The 23835-nt window shown below is 37.4% G+C and overlaps 1 protein-coding gene across 3 annotated transcripts in view; it reads right to left on the bottom strand.

Annotated features, from left to right (window-relative positions):
- Positions 1 to 23835, bottom strand: part of LOC150109179 (CCR4-NOT transcription complex subunit 7-like) — a 173850-nt gene that overhangs the window by 81498 nt on the left and 68517 nt on the right. For all 3 annotated transcript variants that reach the window (XM_090405960.1, XM_090405980.1, XM_090405970.1), the window contains exon 2: positions 15190 to 15509. In XM_090405960.1, the coding sequence (XP_090262086.1) occupies positions 15190 to 15339 (150 nt within the window). In that variant the 5' untranslated portion in view covers positions 15340 to 15509. The remainder of the gene's footprint in view (positions 1 to 15189; positions 15510 to 23835) is intronic.

Below are 23835 nucleotides of genomic sequence, written 5' to 3'. Positions count from 1 at the left end.
TCAACCACCCTCCATGCAAAGAACCCACTCCTCACCATCTTGCTCACACTTTCCTTTTGTAACTTTCAGGGATGCCCATTGTCATCACTACTTCCTACTGTTCAACCAAGCAAAAGAACTCCCCAGTGTCAACCCGTAACCACCTCTCAACAGTTTAAAAGTCTCAATCATATCACCTCTCCTTCTATTCATCAAACTCTGTGGTCTACATTCCCTCAGCCGATCCTCACAACTAACATTGTACAGTCCTGAAGCCATCTTTGTTATCCACCTTTGTACCCTTTACACAGTTAATTTATCCCTTTCAAATCTTGGGGACCAAATCTGAGAACAATAATCTAAGTGTGGCCTCATCAGGGTCTTATACAACAGAATGATAACTCTTATCTCTCTGTAGGTCAGCGTCCTTCTCATTATTGCAGCAATCCTCTGAGCTACCTTCACCACCTTTGCAATATGTCCCCTGAATTTCATGTTTCTATCAATCATCAACCCTAGATCTCGTCTCCCCTACTTCCCCCAGTATAACTCCTCCAATAGAGTATGCATCGTGCCATCAATGTGTCCCAAACCTTACGTTTTGCTGCATTAAACCGACAATCCCATTCATTTGTCCATCTGTCTAGCTTATTGAAATCCTCCTGCAGGATCACCATAGCTGCACTATTACTAATAACCCTTCCCAGCATCACATCATCCACAAACAACTGAATATCCTCCTGCAATCCACTGACAATGTCATTGATATAAAGGTTAAACAATATAGGTCCCAGTACTGAGCCCTGTAGGACTCCACTTCTAACCCTCTGCCTCCTTGAACTGGCTCACCATCCACAACTGTCTGATACCTATCAGACAGCCAATCCTGAATCCAGTTGACCAACCTGACATCCAAACCCATGTGCTGCAACTTAAATATCAGCTTATCATGTGGCACCATGTCAAACCTTCACTAAATCCAAGAAAATGGCAGTATATGCCTTTCTCTCATCTACTGCTCTTGTAACTTTATTATAAAAGGCTAGCATATTACTAAAACAAGAGTGCCCCTTCACAAAGAGTCCCCTACTTCCTCCAGTATAACTCCTCCAATAGAGTATGCATCGTGCCATCGATGTGTCCCAAACCAAACCATGTTGACTCTCACAGATAACATTACCCTCATCTGCCCAATGTTGTATATGGCCCTAACTAATTTCTCCAAGATCTTAACAACTACTGATGACACACAAACTGGCCTATAATTAGACACTTCCAGTCTGCTACTGCCTTTATGCAATGGTACTATCTTACCTTCCTTCCATTCCCTGGGCACCTTTCCCATAGTCAGATTTTCATTGAAAAGCCAGGTCATAGGAGCTGTCAGTTCTTTAGCACACTCTCTCAAAACTCTTGGTGAAATACCATCCAGTCCCACAGTTTTACTGACAGTGTACTCAGTATTTGGAACACGCTCTCCTCTTGCACTTCTACACCTCGAACCTGCCCTATCAATCTAGTATTAAAATTTACTCCTCCAGGATGAAATACACCAATAAAGTGTTCATTGAACAATTCCACTATGTCCTCTGCATCAGTCGCTCTATTCCCATTTTTATCCCACAATGTCATTCTTTCACAATCATTTCTCCTCCTACTGGCTACATAGCTAAAAAATTCTCTAGGATTTTCTTTGGATCTTAGGGCCAATCTCTTCTCATATTCCAGTTTCACCTTCCTTACCATTGTCACTCTCTTGGCCTGTGTCTTATATTCTTCATGCATCTACTCTTCACCTGTCTCCTTATATCTCTTCTATAGCCTCTTTTTCACATGCCGTTCCTGTTTAATATTGTTTGTCATCTGCTTTACACCAAATTGTGTCCTCTTCTTCACTTGTGGAATAAAGCTTACTATTGCTGCTAACAAATATTCCTTCACAATTTCCTAAGCAATAATCATATCCTGGCCTTCCAATTCCTCCCTCCATGAAACTTCCCCAAGTTGATGTCTAAGACTATTATAATCACCTGCCTTATAATTCCACATATGTTCCCGTCTCTTTGATACTTATGCATGTCTATTCATCTTTCAGGTCAAAACCACATGGTCGCTCTCTCCAAGTGGTGGGAGAGATGTCATTTCAGTTATTATCAACTCCTCTGATGCTATGACCAAATCCAAAACTCTTGAACCTCTTGTTCCCTCTATTACATGTTGCCTAAGACATTTGTCCTTCAAGAATTCTAGAAATTCCATTCTCTTATTGCTACATGGATCTTCCTCTCCCCAATTTATACTACTGTAGTTAAAATCCCCCATAACAATCATTCTTCTTGCACTTGCCAAGCTCAACTGTCTAAACATCTCCTGGTCCCCACTCTCTGTGCTCCTTAGTTTGTAGCAACACCCCACTAAATATCCCATCTTAACTATCTCTACCTCACACCATATGCTTTCAAAATCATTATTGTCACTGCCTTCCAAAGCCTCCACTCTTAGAGGACATAAGTCATCACTTATCATAAGCAGTACTCCACCACCACGCTTTCCCTTCCTATCTTGCCGAAAAATGCTGTGCCCCTCCCCTTAATTGCCATAGCCACACTTGCTATCGTTCCTCCAGGCAAACATTCCTCACGCATCCTATCTTGAACACCATGGATCATTGAGTCCCCATACATTATACCTCTTCCCACCCTGTTCCTCGATTGCTCCCATGCATCCCTCACTCTCTCTCCTCTAACACTTTCTCTCTGTGTTTCCCTACTTACCTGCCTTCCTAACATCACTCTATCCCTAGTTCCAGTGCTCTCTCGCATTCTTCTCGTTCCCTCTCTCTTCCACTGTTCCTATTCTCTCTTCTTCTATCATTCCGATACATCTCTCTCTCTCTCTCTCGTTCCCTCTCTTCCACTTATCCTATTCTCTCCTATCAGTCACATAACTCTCTCAGTCCCTCTCTTCTACTGTTCCCATTTTCTCCTCTTCTATCATTCCATGTGAGCACATGTGGGACTATTTTGCTTACCCTCCGCTAATGAGTTTAAGGCGAGCAAACTGATGTACAGTAGCAAGCAATTAATTCAAACAAACCAAATTTGTCGAGTTTTTGGTTTTTGTTTCAGTACACAATAATTTTGGTTTTGGTTCCGGTTTACTATTTTCAGTTTTGGTTTTAGTTCACTATTTTGGTTGAGTGCTGCATGTTTGAACTGTCTCTACGATGTTTATTAATAGTGTAAACAAGTTGACATTCATAGTGTTTTATTCATTTTGTGTAGCTACAAAATCATACATCTCCAAGAAAGCATTCAAAAATATGTACTCTTTCTCAGTACACATTCATGACTTAACGACAAATTGCCAATGAATGTGATGTTGGTTTGGATACTGTTAATTTGATTTAGGGAGACATATACCTTTTCTTCTGACAGAAAAGGAAAATGTGGGCAAAAATGGAAAACTACATTTACTCATGATAATTTACTAGTTAGGAAAAGCAAAATGAATCCAAGATTGTCTATTGTACACTTAAATAGAGACTTGACAGCTAGTGGGATTAATGTTTCTGCCATGACAGTCTGTCGAAGAATGTTCGAAGCAGGGAGGACTGCCCAGACCAAAAAAGAAACAACTGTTGATTGACGATGCTATGTAGAAAAAGAGGCTCCAGCAAGCAAGCAAAAAATTGTACAATGATTGGACTGTTGAGAAGTGGAAGCAGGTTATATTCTCAGATGAGAAAATTTTTTGGAACATTTTGTCTTCTTTGTCCAAGGAGAACGAATACCCTAAGTTTGCAAATCTGCAGCCGAGAAGACTTCTCCCGCTCACCTTCAACATGCTCCCTAAACACCTAACTAAAAGATATTCTAGGGTTTTACACATGATGGTCCAAGATCACTTATGACTGTTGATGGTATAATGAAAAGTGACCAATACATAACAATATTGGAGAACAGAGTGGTCCCAAAGATCCAGTAAAACAGATTCATCTTCCAACAGGATCTCACTCCATGCCACACTTCAAAAATAAGTGAGAGCTCCTCAAAAATCACAGCATTCACTTGCTTCAGTGGGCAGATAACTCTCCTGACATTAACCCAATAAAAAATTTGTAGGCCATTGTGAAAGAGACTTGGAAAATTAAGTTGTGATACAAAGGATAGCTTAATACAATCTGTTATCAATCCAGGAATGCGTTAGCAGTGCTAATCTCAGGTGGTATGGTCACTTAAACAGAATGGGAGAGGAAAGATTAGCAAAACAAGTGTTCTCTGCCAGGTTGGCAGGAAAAAGACCCAGAGGATTGATACAGTAAAAAGTGCCTTAGAGGATAGAAATATAAGATCTGATAATGTTGGAATCTTGACAGGTAACAGACTTATTTGGAGGAAAATTGTAGATAGGAAGTTGGTAAGAATCCAAGTTTTTCATGTAGTACTATCATATCCTGTACACTCCTTGAGCAGTGATGTATTTAGGTATTTCCTGCAGAAAGTGCCGCCCCTCATGACCTGCCCATAGGTAGGTTATGATCCCAACCTCCATTGATTGAAGTTGCCGTTGAATCCCACTTGCTTCACATTTCGTAACTTTCTTCTGAGTGGTGTTATTTTCAATTTCGGACAAAGTGGAAATTATTTCCGTTCATTCGTCGTGAAGACTCTGACAGACATCACCACGAGCTGACCAACGAGTAGGTGAAGGACGTTTGATTACTTTTGCAGAAGTTTTCAGGTGCTTTCTTAGAACACTCCGCCAATGTGTCGAAGATGTGAAAAATACGTGCAGTTTCTGAAAGACATCAAAAAATGTGGAAGAGTACGGGCAGGAATCGGCAGCGCAAGGAACACAGGAGCACAGATAAATTATAAGGTAAGGGTTGGATTTTAATTTTGTACTTAATTTCTTGCAAAATTAAAATTTTTCTTTAAAATGCAAGTTTTCAGATTAATTTGTTCACTACCATAAGTCTGATCAAAGCCTTATACAAAGGAATCATAACATTCTTACTCCTACATGTCTGTGTTCTCTACATTATTTATGGAAATTAATTACTTAAATACAGCCTATTAGAAATATGTAACTAAGGTGTACTAAGTCTATGAGAAAGGTGACTGATGGTGTGCACAAGGTTCTGTACCAGACTGTTTATTTTGTATATTGGTGATATGATAGAGGGGCTTGAGAGATAGACACTGCATGCAAAGTATTACATTAATGGGAATTTGTTGGAGGAATCTAGAGATCAGAAGGTTATTGTGGATGAGTTAGAGCTAAAAGGGCCATGTTACTAATGTGGCTGTTACGGTATACTAGATAACTGTAGGAATAAAGAAGTTATTCTAATTTGCAAGGCTTTCAAACTACTGTGTATAAATATCGTCATCTGAATTCCAAAAAGATGGGAGGAGAGAGAGAGCTGAAAAGATCCAGAAATGCCCAGACTGAAGTAATGTGATTTAAAGCTTGAGGAATGGACAGAGGAGAAGAGATATGACAGAAACATACAAGTTAATAACAGTCTTATGGTATAGATTGAAGTGAGATTTTGCAACTTATCAAAATGGTGAAGGTAGAACTTTTTTTTTGGGGGGGGGGGGATTCCCTGGAAGAAATGCAATGTAGGGTGCAATTAGAAAACATGAAGACTAGGTTCTTCTTGTGAGTGTGGAATATGCTACCATTAGATTGTGTTGAATGCATCTTCAATAACTGCATCCAAGGGGGTGGGGGGGATGCCATACATTTAACTATGAGTCTAAATCGACCCTCCCTCAATGAGTCCTTGGGGGTGTAGGCGCATTTATACTCTGACCATAACACAGTATGTACCATATAAAAAACTTTGCCTCTGTACTTTTATATTCTCGTTTTAACTTTCATCATCAAATTCCTGACATATACCTATCCTCAAGGGGTCTATAGGATCTTATGATAGTACTACATGAACAGTTACATCATTAATTCTTGTAGAAAGGCTTATATACGTTGATTATACTTGATTATTAAATAACTTAAGGAATTCACAACGTATACTAGAATATAAATTAAATTAAACTTTAATATATATTTCCAATATTTCAGTGACGTCACGTTGCCATCTTCATGGAAACTTAAGATAAAGACACGTGCACACAGGCACCAAACACAGCAAATGAGGAAGAAGTGAGGAAGTTACTGTTTTTCCTAAAGTCCTGATGGTGCCCCCCCCCCCCCCATTAGGCTATATTAGGTATTCTTGGCTGTTGGGCTTTAGTTCTGCTGATGTGCGTCTCCCAAATTTGGGGTAGTCTCATGCATCCACAATAATACACCACAGCAAGTTCAAATTTGAAAGACTATTCATGGAATCAGCCTCAGCTTTAAGAAACATGCCAAACCTCAACAAATTTGGATGCATGAGACTACCCCAAATTTGGGAGACGCACATCAGCAGAACTTCAGCCCAACAGCCAAGAATACCTAATATAGCACGACAGGGGGCACATCAGGACTTTAGGAAAAACAGCAGCTTCCTCGCTTCTTCCTCATTTGCTGTGTTTAGTGCCTGAGTGCACGTGTCTTTATCTTAAGTTCCCATGAAGATGGCAACATGACATTGCCAAAATATTGGTAATATATATTAAAGTTTAATTTAATTTATATTCTAGTATACGTTGTGAATTCCTTAAGTTATTTAATAATCAGTTACATCACTACTAACTTTCTATCGACAATTTCCCTCCAGATCAGCCTATTATCTATCTGCATTCCAATATATTATTAAATCTTATATTTCTGTCTTCTAAGGCATCTTTACTGTATCAATCCACCTACATCTTGGTCTTCCTCTGAGTCTTTATCCTGCTATCCTGACAAAGAACACTTATTTAGCTAATCTTTCCTCTTCCATTCTGTTTACGTGGCCATACCACCTGCTAATACATTCCTGAATGTTAACAATGTAAATTTCATTCCTAATATCCTCAGTTTTAATATGATACTGCCATTGATGCCCTCTAACCTTTTTCAGGACTCTCATATCTATTTGATCAAGTTTTATTTCTAACACAGCTCTCAGATTATTAAGTTAAAATTGGTTTGAACACTGTCTTGTATACAGCTGCTAGTTTAATGTTTTGAGGCAGTGCCAGGTTTTAAGGCAGTAGAACTCGCTATTGACGGTCTGGTCCTTAAGGACGAATTCTCGATGCACAATGCCGCGAATGTCGAAAAAGACGATGAGCATGCACTTGGTCGAGCTGTGGACCTGCCTTGCCTTTTTTGGTTGTGGAGATGATGGGTTCTTCCACTTGAAGACTGTGTTGCTTCATCTCAGGGTCGTTCCCTGTACACCCAAGTTTCATCACAGGTAATGATGATCCTCGACATGAAGGATGGGTCATCCACGGCACACTGACGAAGTTCTTGGCAGACTTCAACACGGTGTTCCTTCTGCTCCTGGGTCAGCAGCTTGGGGATGAACTTGGCAGCAACACGGCGCATGTTCAAATCACATGTGAGGATTGCCTGGACTGTTCCGTATGACACACCGACAATGGCAGCAATGTTGTGGAGTGTTCTGCGCTGATCCTTATGCACAAGTTGCTGAATGGTTTCGACATTTTTTGGGGTTGAGCTCGCTGAAGGTCTTCCTGATCTCTCATCGTCTTCCAGTGATGTTCTTCTGCTCTTGAAGCATGTGTGCCACTCAAAACACCTTGAACAACTCATTGCAGCATTGCCGTAAACTTGCCAAATCATATCCAATGTCTCTGTGGCAGATTTGCCCAGTTTCATTCAGAATTTCATTTGCTCTTTGTTCTAACTTGCTGTCCATGATGAAATCGCAGATGTGGTAATGCAGGTGTGCGTGCATTTTTGTGCACGCACAACAAGATTGTGCGTGCAGCCTTGTACTGCTATCTGTTGGCGTGTTACAAACCTAGTCTCGAAACTTTTTGATACCACTTCGTATATTCCAGATGGCATTCCTGTTAAGTGTTTTCTACCACTATGCTGTCACTGCTTGTTTCATTTAGCAATTTTTCAAAATAATTACTCTATACATCAAGAATAACTTTATCCTCAGTTTTCATGTCTTTTTATCATCTGTAATTCCATTAACAGTACACTTTCCTCCATTTTTAAGCTTTTTTTCAGAATATTTTACCACTTTCCTGATATTTATTTTCAATGGTCTTACCAAAGTCCTCCCATGACTTTTGTTTAGATAATTTTACAAAATGCTTTGTTTTCTTACATTTTTCTCTGTATTCCCTAAGAGCACAAAGTGAATTACTTGCCAGTAATTTTCAACATGCAGTCTTCTTTTCCTTGACTGCCTCTTTAACTTCCTGAGTCCATCATGAAGGTTCTGATTTTTCTATCTTGCAGATTTTTTTTTTTTTAATGTGGTTACCACCACCACCAAAGATTATTACTAAACCTATAATACATTTGTATAGTGGGTGGGCTAAGAATTTTTTTTTTTTTTATATAATTATTTATCATTTTTTTTTTTATTTATTTTACATGTTTGGAAGCCTTGCTCCAGAAACCAAATGTGGAACTTTTTCAGCCACTTCAGGCCTCCAATAAGCAGGGTGGTGGTCTCATACCAGGCGATGAAATTCATCTTCCACCTAAAGACAATCGCAAACATCCATACCCACTGCGGGATTTTAACGCACAACCTGTTGGTTGGAGAATGGATATGCTAACCACTCAGCCAAGCAGGCTGGCATATAATGAGATTACTTCGCTATATGCCTCTCTGGCTGAATCGATCAAAGTTTTCTTTAGGATTTGCCACTGAATCTCCAAGGTTTGGTTCTTGTTTTCAAAATCTTTCCATTTTTCTTGAATAATGTTTGTGTATTTGCATCTACAGTTCACATTTGATAGACTCTTCAATTTTGATTCATTTCAAAACTTTCACACCCTTCTTTTCAATATGAAGTTCAATTTTATTCTGCTCAACACCAAATGGTGATCACTTCCTATTTCAAATCCTCTGTATATTCGTGTCCTGCATATACATATTTCTGGGAAAACATCATTATCAACAATAGCAGTCAATGAGACTTTTCTTATTTCTTGCATCTTCTTCTCCACGTAAATTTGTGCACATTTTTATGTTGGAATTGAGAGTTTATTTTTCACATGGTTAGACTATAATAAGTTTAGTTTAATCCTTTATCCAAGTGTGAGCAAACAAAGTTTGTGCTTGAAAGTATCTTCAGGACTGGGGTAAGGTAGTGCAACACCAGGCAACTAGTTGCAAAGGTAGAGAAAGCTCTTATCACTCCTATTTCAGTATTTTCCATAATGCAAAGCACATCTCCTTCCGGATATGTGTAATGCTATGCATTAAGGCAAGGGCCGCTACCCATACCGGTTTCGACCTTTATTGAGGTCTCGTCAGTGGGAGCCAGGCCCAGTAGTGGATACATCAAGGCAGAAGCAATGAGAGTTCATCCCAACCTATAGGAGTTGCCAAAGGGTGTACAACCTTATTATTAAATTACTCCAGATTCAGAGAAAGTTGTTGAGAGTTTATTTTTCACTTGGTTAGACTATAATAAGTTTAGTTTAATCCTTTATCCAAGTGTGAGCAAACAAACCGGTATGGGTAGTGGCCGTTGCCTTAATGCATAGCATTACACATATCCACAAGGAGATGTGCTTTGCATTATGGGAGATACTGAGATAGGAGTGATGAGAGCTTTCTCCACCTTTGCAATGAGTTGCCTGGTGTTGTACCACCTTACCCCAGTCCTGAAGATACTTTCAGGCGCAAACTTGTTTGCTCACACTTGGATAAAGGATTAAACTAAACTTATTATAGTCTAACCAAGTGAAAAATAAACTCTCAACATCTTTCTCTGAATCCAGAGTAATTTAATAATAAAGTTGTACACCCTTTGGCAACTCGTATAGGTTGGGATGACCTCTCATTGCTTCTGCCTTGATGTCTCCATTACTGGGCCTGGCTCCCACTGACGAGACCTCAATAAAGGTTGAAACCGGTATGGGTAGTGGCCCCTGCCTTTATGCATAGCATTACCCATATCCGCAAGGAGATGTGCTTTGCATTATGGGAGATACAGAGATATGAATGATGAGACCTTTTTCCACCTTTGCAACGAGTTGCCTGGTGTTGTACTACCTTACAACAGTCCTGAAGATACTTTCAGGCAAAAACTTTGTTTGCTCACACTTGGATAAAGGATTACACTAAACTTATTATTTATGTTGGAACATGGTGGTAGTAATAACTACTCCGAATAATATAAGCACGTAAACACAAGAAAGATATTTAATTAACCAAATATTTCGGTCTGGAAATAGCAGACCATCTTCAGTGGCACTACAAGAACAGTTTTAAAAAATACAAGATGGAATACTAACAATAGATCATTTAAAAATAGAACAAGGTGTGTGATATACTTATATCACTAAGTATTAAAGGAAATATTTTTAAGCAGAGACATGATTGAAATAAAGATATTAATTAATAATATTAAATAATATTAAATTAATATGAATTAATGAGTTATCCTGATTAGGCTTTCCCAGATTTTTGATATAAATATACAGTCATTCCAATTCAGGTTAGGATGATGGAGTAAGGCCTCTATGCTTTCTTTGAATAAACATTCAAATTTATAACGGGATCTATGTAAGAGGCGAGTTTTTGACCAAAGGATGTTGTGGTTAGTTTCAATCCCATGCTGAGCCAATCCAGATTTTTCAGGTTTATTGTGATGAATGGAGGATTGATGTTCTTGGAGGATTGATGTTCTTTTTTCAAGAGAACGTCCAGTTTGTCCAAAATAGGAGAGATCACAGTTGCAGGGAATTTGATAAACTCCAGGAAGAGACATAGTTGAGCGTTTGTCATTAGGAGAAGGAAAATGGGAAGATAATTTGTTAATAGGTGAATACGTAGCTGTTAACTCATATTTCATCAGAATTCTTGCAATAGGTTCCGAAATCCCGGAGATGTATGGAATTGGAACTCGACAAATTGAATCTTTGTTGTTTTGTGGTGGATTATACGAATCGAGAAGTTGAGTACGCTTTTCGGAAAAGCCATCGAGTTTCATGTGTTGTTGGATAGTAGAAAGTTCTTTCTGCAGAAAATTAGAAGTAGAACAATTAGTTTTGGCTCTTCTGATTAGTCATTTTATGATTCCTGTTTTTTGACAAGGATGATGGGCTAATTCTTTAAGAATATAACGACCTGTGAACGTTGGTTTCCTGTAAAATGTAGTTGTAAGAGTATTCGAAGGTGACCAGATGAGGAGAACATCTAAAAAAGATAACTGGTTGTTTTCTTCCATTTCCATAGTAAACTTTATACGATGATGTAAAGAATGGATACTGTTTAAAAAAGAAGGTAAGGAGTCTTTGTTGTGCAGCCATACAGTAAAGATGTCATCTATATATCTTACCCAAAAGGATGGTTGAGGGAAAATAGATGAGAAGAGGACTTTTTCTAGATGTTCTAAATAAAAGTTGGTGAAAGCAGGAGAGAGAGGCTTTCCCATGGCCGTTCCTTCTACTTGGCTGTAAAATTTGTTTTGACATAAGAAATATCCAGAGTGTATTACGAAATCGAATAGTTTTATGTCTTCTGGAAAGATGTCAGCAAGTAATTTTAAAGTTTCCTTGAGAGGTACATTTGTATATAAAGATTCTATATCAAAGCTCACCATACGATCTGTATGTTGCAATGAGACATTTTTCAATTTTTCTATGAGATCTGAGGAGTTTTTTTTAGAAAGGAACTAGAGTTGTCTATGTGAGATTTCAATAATTTAACTAGATATTTGATTATACGGTAAGTAGGAGAATCAATATACTCTACTATTGGACGAAGAGGAACGTCAATCTTATGTATTTTAGGAAGACCATAAAATCTAGGAGGTCTTGCAAAATGAGTTTTAAGTCTTTCAATTGTGTCTCTATCTAAACTGATGACTTCATCTAAGAGAGAATTTAATTTTTTTAGTTGTCTGTTGGTTGGATTATAATCAAGTTCTTGATATGTGGAGCGATCTCGAAGTAAAAGAGAAAGTTTTCTTCTGTAATATGCTGAGTCCATAACTACTGTTGCTTTCCCCTTGTTAGCTTTGGTGATAATGAGGTGATTGTTTTTTCTCAAGGACTGTAAAGATTTCATTTCAGAAAGAGATATGTTGGAAGGAGGAAGTTTGGCCTTAAGTAGAGAAGAAGCAACTTCTCTACTTAAGTCTCATGTCTAGTTCCCCATTCTGAAATTAATCCACATCACTCTACTTGATATTGACTGCCATTCAAGATTATCCTCATTTTTAGTGTTTAATATTATAGCTACTCCTTTTCCCTAATTGTTATTTCCTAAATATAACATCTCGTTGCTTAGAAAGATCTCAGCTGTTTTTGTCTTCTTTGTTTTGGTAACACCTATTATGTCAATCTGATACTTATCCAATTCTTCTGGTGGTTCCATTTCTTTCCGTTGATGCAAGTATGGCTTCTTGCATATCATGAGAAAGTGAGGACTGGACATTAGGTCAGAAGCCCTGGTCAGTTCTCTGTATTCCCCAAAAGGAGAATATCGAAGATCTCCTCCCAGTTATCCAGCCTTAACTCTTAAACATCCGTGTTTTAATTTTTTTGAAACTAAAATAGCAAATAAGTATCAATGGAAAGATGACCATTTCTACCAAACAAACCATCACTGAGACAACGCACAACGATTGTCCTATGCCCAGTGACCCACAAGTAGAACCTGGCTCATAATGTGCAACCAATTTACAAAGGAGCAGCATCAACTATAGTCACAAGACATGCCAAAAGAAATGGGTGACAAACTACTGAAGAATTAATAAAGAAATGCAATAACATTAAACAGTAATATATAAATCAGAGGTTCAATTTATTTAACTAGATTAACTAAACAACCAGTTTATATAATCTTCTGAAACAAGGGAAAACATATCCAGATTACCAGGATATGCAGCAATACATCCATTCAGAACAGTCCATGGGGAGAGAGTTGACAATCCAACTGAGACATATCTTCACCTGCATTCAGTACTCTTGCTGTCTGCAGACAAACAAATTGAAGCAGAAGTTGACTAAGAATGCAGGTTTGACAAATTTTTTAGAGACAAGATGCATACACCAACAGACAGGAGTTGGCACAGAGAGTGATTTGGGCCCACTTTCAATTATTAAGACCTTATTCTGATTACTTTTATATTCATACTGCTGTATATATTTTCCTATTCATACCTGTAAGCTATGAAGAAGCCATGATGAAGATAAAAAAAATAAATAAAGGGTATGAGAATATGGAAGAAAATACAAGTTCTGGAGGAATAATACATAAGCCAACCAATACATGAAATGTTAAATCTTGTGGTACACATATTGCTTTGCAAACAGTAATGATTCATAACGTACACACACTGCATAGCTGTACTGACTCATTCAAATGCTATTTGATTTTTTTTCCTCCAGGCACTCTGACCTCACATCTGGTTGTAGTTGCTGTTAACTCGGGAACAAAGTGTGGATATACGGATGACAGATAAAGTTCATTCCGTTACCATCCCCAAAGGGACTTAAGTTTCCTGATAAAATGCCAACAGCTAATGATTCAGGTGAAAACTGGAACTGGCTGAATGAAAAATAGCACTTCTCACTTCTGAATATCCATTCTTTTGTAAAAACTTATGGTATAGTATGCCCAAAGATACGAGACCCTTTGACACTTCTGCGCATGTCAACAGAAGGAGAATCCATTCCGATAATAGGGTAATCAATCCGTATTGTGGGATGAGTTGTTTATTATTACACGCTGGAAAATTAACTTCTCTTTTATGATCATTGTAGTTTTTAAAGTGGTAACTATTTTGCTTGTATAACAGTTGGAAAATTTTACCTATAAAAGCACATGATTTCGTGTGTTGTTGACCAATTCGTTCATCGCCTTATTTCTTTCTCCCCTTCAACATGAACTGACTCTTCCTGGCAGTCTGCACAATGAGAGCTCTCCCTTCTGTGGTCGGACTATACTACCTGACATTCTTTTTCCGATTTCAATAAAACATTGTGCAGATTAATGAAAGATTTGGTGATGCATGAACCAACCTTGGTACTTTCAAAAGGTTCTTTTACTATACTGTTATAATTGGGATAACAGTACTATTACTAGTGATATTCTGTTTTTTTTTTTTTGTGTGTGTGTGTGTGTGTGTGTGTGTATTGGGGGGGGGGGGGGGGGGGAAGCAAATTCATTGGCTTTGGATCAGCATTTTTCTGTTCACTCCCAGTTCATTCTGATCATGAATCTAAACAGAGCAAAAATCTGCTTTTACTAGCAAAACACCATAAATATAAGTTCAAGTTTTTGTAGACTGTTTTAGCATATTTCTCTTTTCTTGGTTGAACTGGCCATGAAAGACTGACTACTGTTGAGGTAAAATCATTAGAATTTTACCACAGTTTTCTCTGAGCATCATAGCAAAATGTTCATCTGACTTCATATCTATTATACCAGTTTTTATCATAATTTTTATTAAATAACTACTGGTGAAAACATTAGCAATACTGTTTTTTTTTTTTTTATGACTTCCACCCACAAAAGGTTTTTGTAAATAGTAGTATATTCGTGCTGTGGGAAGGTTCAAGATTGTTTTTTATTTTTAATTGATTTTATTTTATTTGTGTTTTTATTTTTTATATATATTCTGGAAATCCTGCTCTTGAGACCCAACATGGAACTTTTGCAAACTATTTCAGATCTGTAATACTTGCTATAAGCTTTAAACTAATATTATAATAATAAAATAATGAACAAAGTTAAAGCAAACATACACTATAAATTAATGTATTTTATTACATCCAAAAGAAGTGTACACAACAATGTTTAGACAGTGCAAAGTATCGTGTAACAGTGACCACATATGTCACTATGATGTATGTGGCTTGCAAGAAAAAGAACTGATGTTAAATTATTCAGCTGTCTACATAATCTTGATTACAGGCTAAAATCAACCGTTGCAGATTCATAATCAAACATATTAGCATTTTTATTACCATATATGAATCAAATATTATACACTGTATTTAAACTTATTTTACACTGTAAATATTATTTATTATAATACAGTGTATAATATTATACACTGTATTTAAACTTACACTAAACTGCATAAAACTTACCATGGCAATATATTTATAAGTTTGCACAATTTGACGAACAACTTTGAATTCATCTTCCATATTACTTGCCCACACATCACAAATCCAAGAAGATTCATTGCCAACGTAATTTAAACCATTGCTACCAGGTCCAAGTCCTGCAGCAGGCATTATTAATTTTCATCAACTGCCTTGACACTTTTCCACCCCAGGACACAAAGAAAAACAAACAATTTGGTATAAACACAGAGTTTTGTTCTTTGTAATAACATAAGACCCTGAAGAGATCCAGGATGCTGACTTCAGTAAAAATCCAATTAACTCAGCTAAATTGCAGATATCTGTTTCAAAAAAAAAGAAAAGAAAAAAAAAGTTACCCTTTCAATTAAACTAATATAAAATCACATGTTATGCTTTACTTTATATGAATAACTTTCACTAAAGCAAACTTGGAGGAATGCAAGAATAATCTATTATGGTGAATAGTTTGCTATAATGAATTTCTTTTAGAATAACATTCTGATTATGAGGCTTTGAGATTTTTTCAGTAGTTTGTTACAATGATGTTTGCTATAGTGAGAGTCAACTGTGTTTGCATTTTATATATTTCTCTATGACATAAGAAGTGCTCAAAGTAAAGTATGAGGACATCTCTATTCTTTTCTTTAAGACTCAAAACCATTCTAACACACCTTCAGGACTACAAACTCTCTTTGTACTTTTAACTGTATGTTAAATGGATATCCAATTAGTTTACAATTATCAAGTAATTGATAGTTGTAAACTAATTATCAAGTGATAATTATTGAAAATATTTATCAAAAATCTTTTTTTTTTTTGAGGGGGAGAGGAATGTCTGATGATAAATTTTCTATCAGATGTCTGTAAAAGCTTAAAAAAAAATTATCTACAATGTATAAAATTTATCTTTAAATAAATTTATTTCAAAGAAGGTTCATTCATTTCTTTAAGTCATACTTTTTCTTGCACCTTCTAGTTTTTTTATGATTTTTTTTGCTTTTTCTAGCATTTTAAGGCTTTCTTTAGAGATATATAAATTTAATCATAAAACAATTTAAAAAGAGAAAGCATTTAGTAAAGAGCAAATAAAAAAAGAGTTGACATTCTTTTTTACCAATGTTGGACTTGGTTCAATTTTAATGGCACTACATGGACTGCATATACTAGAAAGCAATTCAGTAATTTTAATAAAAAAAAAAAAAAAATTAACTAATCTGATGTTTACATATATACCAGTTGAAAAATCTTCATTGTATTTTACCTGCCTGCCACTTCATGCATTTAAGCAACTATTATTAAGAGAGAGAGAGACCTACAGGGAGTCAGAAATTCATCAAGGGAGGCCATACTATTCGCACCAGCTGTCATACCTGTTCTTGAATTCATTCACGTTACTTGCGCGCACACGCACACACATCAAATGGCAATCTATTCCAATCACGCACTACTCTATGAAAGAAAAATCTAGCCTATCCACCCCCCTTCTTGACAGCATTCATTCTCATCTTTCATGAATGCCCTTGCATCATATTACCCCTCTTTCTCCTGTTTACTGGTGTCTGTGGCCTACAAATTCTCAATCTGTCTTCATAATCTGTATTCCAAAATCCTGATATCATTTTTGACACTCTCCTTTGCACTCTTTCTCTCTCTCTCTCTCTTTGCAATGTATCAGAATTACAATGGAAACCAGAGACCACACCTGCATGCAACAGTATAAGTGAGGTCTTATCAAGGTTGTAAAGAGGCAAAATGATTTCCTTATCTTTACATGTCAAGTTTGTTTCGGCATTGCCATTATTCTCTGAGTTGTATTTACAATTTTTGCTATATCATCCTTGAACTTCAACTTTCTGTCTACTAAAACTCAAAGATCCCTAGAGTCGTCAGTTTCTTCAAGCATAATCCCATCAATATAATATGACATTGAATATCTAATGACACCAAAACACATGACTTTACATTAACAATTGAAATGACAGCCATTTTCACATGCCCACAATTCCAGCCTATTCAAATCATTCTGCAAGTACTAATGCATATCAGCCACACTCCTGAATACCCTACCTACCTTTGCATTATCAGAAAATAGCTGTATGTCACATGTCAAATCCTTCCCAATGTCATTAATGTACATTGAATAACAATGAACCAAGAACTGATCCTTGAGGTATGCTACTAGTTACCTTGAATCTTGCCGATTCAGCTCCCACATATACCACTTTTTGATATCTGGCAGTCAGCCATCCTCCTATCCACACTAATATTTTATAATCCAATCCTATATTCTCCAATTTATGCAACAGTCTTGCATGTTGTATTCTGTCAAGTCTCAGCAAAATCCAAAAGTATCATGGTGTATCCATTTTTATTGTCTAACTCATCATTAACCTTATTATAGAATGTGAGTAAGGTGTTTAAACATGATCTTCCCTTAGTAAATCAATGCTGTTCATTGCAAAGTAGAGATTCTGTGTCAACCTATTTCTCAATGCGAGCCCTAACTCTTCCAAAATCATCACCACTCCTAAGATACTGACTGGTTGAGAGTTCGATACATCGGTCTTTGCACCACTCTTGTGCAATGGGATTACCATATATTCTTTTCACTCCTGCAGAATCTTCCCTGTGCTAAGACTCAAATTATATGGTATGGTCAAAGGAATAGCCATTTCAGCTGAACACTCTTTCAGCATCTGTGCTGATATCCCATCAGTTCCTATTGCAGAATTCTTATTCAGTTTATGAAACAGCTCTAGTATTTCCTCCTCATCTACATGAGTTTCTTCATATGGTGAAGAGGTAGCAGTGAGTTCAATGTTACATATACCATGCTGATAGCTTTTAGCAAAATGGCTGCTCATTAGATGAACAACCATTTCTGCATCAGTCATCTACATACCATCTGCATTCAGTAGAGTTATTCTTTAAAATTCATTCTTTCTTTCCTTTACTTGTAGCATAAGGATAGAATTCTTTTTGGTTGTATTTCACTTGCAGAGCCAGTTTCTTTTCATACTTAAACTTACCTTTCTGTACAACATTTGTGACTCTTCTGGCCTGCTGCTTATAATTATCATAACTGACATCGTTATGCACATGATATTCCTTCCACATCATATTTTTCTTATGAATCTCTTGCTTAATTAGCATACACATCAATCCATTGCTACTCTATTTTTTGAACTCTAGGGACATATTCTTATATCATTTAAGTATTTTTTAAACACTTTCTGTCGATATCCTTTCCATCCAATTACTGTGGCACAAGTTACTGTTCAACAGCATAATAACTTACTAAATACTCATCACAATATATTTATCACTATAATATAAATATCACTATATATTTAATTAATAGTAGTAACTACTACTATTATTTCTGTAACTAAAAATTTATAAATTTTTATAATATTTACATGTATACCAGCTGAAAAATCCATGAAAAAGAGGTAAGGCAGTTTAAACTGAAGTAGGATTTCTCAACTCTTGGCATCTAAAAAATGTAGCCTCAATTACTGTTATTTATGGCATTTTCATAATACAATTCATAATCACTGAGATCAAGCCATATCATACATACATAAAATGAGTGTGGAAAGGATGGAAAATGAAGTCCATTCAATTCCAAACAGGGTGAACATTTAAGAAAGAACTTTTCCCCTTATTATCATCTAAATTTCATTTCCTAATTTCACTGAGATTTATAATTTTTTTTTTTCACATATGAGAAACACATCAGAGTTCCTCCCCCCACATTTGAGGTCCATAGATGCTATATGCTCACTCCCATACCTCACCGGGTTTTGATAGTGCAGTCTTCTGCTAGAAAAACTGTCAACCTATTTCTCAATGCGAGCCCTAACTCTTCCAAAATCATCACCACTCCTAAGATACTGACTGGTTGAGAGTTCGATACATCGGTCTTTGCACCACTCTTGTGCAATGGGATTACCATATATTCTTTTCACTCCTGCAGAATCTTCCCTGTATTGACGGCAAACAATAGAATGTACGTAAACGTCAATAAAATGAAGGAGCGAGTGCTGTATGGGGATTCGCTATTAAGAGGCGTAATAATTGAGAGTTTAACGAAGTCGTACCAGCCGGGTGCGAACATAAAGGACGTCAGCGAATCTATTCGACTGCAAAAACAGAGGGTGAAAGAGATGATAATAGTGGCAGGAACGAATGATTTGAAAGAGGACAAAATGGAAATGATAGAGGATGTGAGGGAGTTGTTTGAGGTAGCAAAAGAGAAGAGTGAGAGAGTTAGGATGGTGAGTATCTTACCGCGGTATGACAGCGAAGTGTTTAGAAGGAGGGCCATAATTGCCAATGACTTTATGCGTGGGTTATGCATGGAGAGTGGTGTGGAATTTGTGGATGTGTGGAATGAGTTCGATGGGCGAAAGGACTTATATAAGATGGATGGGTTACATTTGAATGGAGTTGGTGTACGGAGACTTGAAAGAGTGTTGATGAATGATGTGGAAGTGGATGTACAGACTCAGGGAAACTAGATTTATTAAGAGGGGGGGGGAGTAGATATGCAGACTTTAGGGGGGGCAGTTAAGTGTATGAATGAGTATATTATGCCCGGGCGAGTACTACGGACAACAAATCAGAATGGGATAATTAGTATAAGGAATCAAAGTAGGGATGGGACAAATGGGCTTCTGCGATTCATGTACACTAATGCCAGGAGTATTAGGAACAAGAAGGAAGAGTTTTTGGCCATGGTTGGCACTTCCAGGCCACAGGTTGTCGGTATTAGTGAAACATGGCTGACAGAAGATGATAAAGCTAGTGGGATTGAATGCGATGGGTATAGCGTGTTCAGGAGTGACAGGGTGAATAAAAAGGGGGGAGGAGTGTTACTGATGATAGCTGATGAGCTTCAGCCAAGGAGTATAGAAGTTGAACTGCAGGATGGGGAAAAAAGCACATTTGAGGCTGTTTGGTGTGAGATACAATCTAGCAGAACAAAATATACAATTGGGTGCTGCTATAGACCGGGTGATGGAGTGGATGGTGGGAATAGTATGCATAAGCAAATAGAAGAAATGAATGGAAAGAGGGTAATTATTATGGGTGATTTCAATTATGGTAATACTGACTGGAAAGAGGAGAGGGCACATGGGAGGAAGGAATTGGATTTTATGCAGTTATTAAGGGACAACTATCTACGGCAACATGTATTGGAAAATACCAGGGGGCAGAGAGTGCTGGACCTAGTAATTGCAACTGAGAATGTGGCTGTAACGAACATGACCTTGTTGCCACCAATTGGTGAGAGTGACCATAAGGTCATGACTTGGGAGGTGGCTAAAGGAGTCGAATTTACAATTAAGACAGGGTATATGTGGAATTATCGGGCTGGTAAGTATGACAAGCTTAGGTGTGTGCTTGGCTCAATGCCATGGCATGTAAAACTGCAAGGGCTGGATGTTGATGGTGCATGGGAGGTGGTCAAGAACTGTTTGCAGGAGGCAATGGTTGACTGTATACCAAGAGTCCGAATAATAAATCAGGTAGGGGTTAAATGGATAAATAACACTATTAAGCTTGAGCTGCAAAAAAAGAAACAATTGTGGAGGGAATTTAAGGAGAAGGGTGACCATCAGGTGCATGAACAGTATAAAGCTCAGGCCAGGATGGTAACAAGGGTGGTAAGAAAAGCAAAAGCAGATTACGAAAGGAAATTGGCCATGCAGGCTAAAGAGAATCCCAAACAGTTTTTTCAATATGTTGCAAGTAAAAGGAAAAATGCTCATGGTAGAATGATCTTAAAAAATGCTGAGGGTAGGGAGGTAACTGATTCAGTCGATGTTGTGGAATTACTGAGCGAGCACTTTGCAAGAGTATATCATCCAGGTGGTGGCCTTGCGGAAATGGAGGAACCAACAGCTTATACTGGAATTGTGATGAATGAGGTAGAGGTAACTAGTCTGTTACAGAACCTCAATGTCAATACATCTGTAGGATTGGATGGTATACCAGCTCGTGTCGTACGTGAAGCGGCAAAAGAATTGTCAGTGCCCTTGACCATTATGTTTAATTTGAGCCTCAGGACTGGGTCAGTCCCAAGGGGGTGGAAAGAGGGGAAAATAGTTCCACTGCACAAAGGTGGTTCCAAGGCTGCTGTTGAAAATTACCGGCCAATCAGCATAACAGGAATCATTATCAAGGTCTTAGAGAAAATAGTCAAGAGGAAAATACAAGATTGGATAGAAGAAAATGGGATACTGTATCGGGGACAGCATGGTTTTGTGAAGGGTAGGTCATGCCTCAGTAACTTGCTCACGTATTATAACACAGTGACGGCTGAACTGGATAAGGGTAATGGGTTTACAGTGATTCTGCTGGACCTTGCTAAGGCCTTTGACAGGATACCACATGGAATTCTAATCAGTAAATTGCAGCATATGGGAATGGACATAGGGTTGGTGAGATGGATAGGAGGGTGGTTGACGGAGAGATATCAGAGAGTGGTTTACTCAGGAGTAGAGTCCACAAGACGGCCTGTGACTAGTGGTGTACCACAAGGATCTGTTCTTGGACCACTGCTGTTTAATTTGTTCATAAATGATATAGGAAAGGATCTGAGAGGAACAGTTCATTTGTTTGCGGATGATGCAAAGTTGGGTAGGGCAATAGTGAATGCAGATGACGTCAAAATTTTGCAGGATGATTTGGATAGATTGGAGGTCTGGGCTAGGGAGAATGGATGTCAATTTAATGTGGCAAAATGTAAGGTTATGCATTTTGGGGTGAAAAAATGGGAGGCAGTTTACTGCATTGGTGGAACCGTGCTCCAGGAAATTGATGAGGCACGAGATTTAGGAGTGTTGGTGGATAAGGAATTGAAATTTAGGGGACACATTGCAAAAGTGGCCAAATCAGCTCATCAAATCACTTGGTTGCTGAAGAATACGTTGACAAGCAGAGACGAGCAGGTTATTGTTCCTCTGGATCGAGCCTTGATAAGACCTCATCTCGCCTACTGTGCTCAGATTTGGTCACCTAGGTTTCTTCTTGATGGGGAGGAGGTGGAGAGGATCCAGAGGCGAGTGACCAAGATGATAGCAGGTCTGTGGAATGAACCGTATGAGAACAGTTTGAACATTTGTGGGTTGCAAAAATTGGTTGATAGGCGGAGGAGGGGAGATATGATTGAGACATTCAAATTACTAAAGGGTTTCTATAAAATTAATTCAGAAGATATTTTTGAGAACAGGGCTGGTTGTGGGAGGACTAGGGGACATCCATGGAAACTGGGCAAAAGTGTGGTTAGTAAAGGTGTTAGAGCTGGGTTCTTTACTTTTAGAGTAGTGAATGAGTGGAATGCGCTCCCTGAGTCTGTGGTGGATGCTGTGACAGTGAATGAGTTTAAGGCGAGGTATGATAGATACTGTATGAATGTCGAATAGTTGTGATGAAAATGATTTGGGGGCTCCCTCGATGAGTCTAATGACTCCCTGGAGTTGCCCGTAATAATAATAATAATAATAATAATAAAAAAGGTCACAGATTTCCTAAAGTAGGACAACCCACAAACATTCATGTGCATGACAGGATTCAAACCTGCAGCCTCTTGGCTGGAGAGCGGAATAACCACTCAGCCAAACAGGTCAACTATATCATTAGTGCACTCATGATATAATTAATGATAAATTAATGACTATATCATGAATGCACTAACTTTTCACTTGGGAAGGAGAAAATGTTTGAAATGAATTCTATTTGCAGGACAATTATTTTTAATAACTGGTACTGGAGATAAGAAAAACCAGCAATTTCATAACTCAATTGAGATATTTTGAATTTAGTCAATGGATGCATGAAAATATTAATGTTTTAAATATAACTGAATTTTATAGAGTAAAATGTTATTAATGACCTCTGAGCACCTAGAATTCTCAAAATAACATAATGCAATTTGTGTCAAGTGAAATTAACTACATTTTGCTCTAATACAGTACAGAAACTTGAAATAACTCAATTAGAAAACAATTAGTTATTACAGTTAAACACTAACAAACAACAACAAAAAATAAATAAATACAAATGGTGAAGATCACTATTATTACAAACTACATGGAATCAGACTCACTGTGACTGGTTTCAACCAGCAACATAGTGAACCTTAAAACTATTCTGCTTACTGAGAAAATGGATACAAGGCCTCTACTAGACCGTCTTTAGTTACTTATTTACTCTACTAGTAAATAAGTAACTAAACTCAACTTTAAAATTATAGGGTTGTGTTTCAAATTAAACTTTTTTCATTGCAGTAATTTTTATTAATTCTGTTTTCTCACTCTCTTTTTTTTATTTTGTTCCTCACTTTTGTTGTCTCTCCTCTTTTTGTTTATTTTTTCCTGGTAGATTGTGAAGAGCCATGTGATGTGTGGATGTGAGCCATATGCGGCTCATGAGCCATGTTGTGGCCACCCCTGCTATATATAAAAAATATCTACTCCAAGATACCAGTATTTCTGGTAAATATCTTAAAAGAATTATACTAAAAAAAAGTCCTTGCTAATTAAGAATTCTATGATCATCAAAAACTTAAAAAGTACAACAAGAAGATCTCATGACAATGATGACTGCACATTGTTATTTACTAACATTTCCATTACA

The sequence above is a fragment of the Typopeltis vanoorti genome, chromosome 2 (assembly GCF_054136105.1).
Source record: "Typopeltis vanoorti isolate ZY-2024b chromosome 2, IOZ_Tvanoo_1.0, whole genome shotgun sequence".
Taxonomy (NCBI): domain Eukaryota; kingdom Metazoa; phylum Arthropoda; class Arachnida; order Uropygi; family Thelyphonidae; genus Typopeltis; species Typopeltis vanoorti.
Note: the sequence above shows the minus strand (reverse complement) of the source record. Positions and strands in the feature narration are given on the sequence as shown.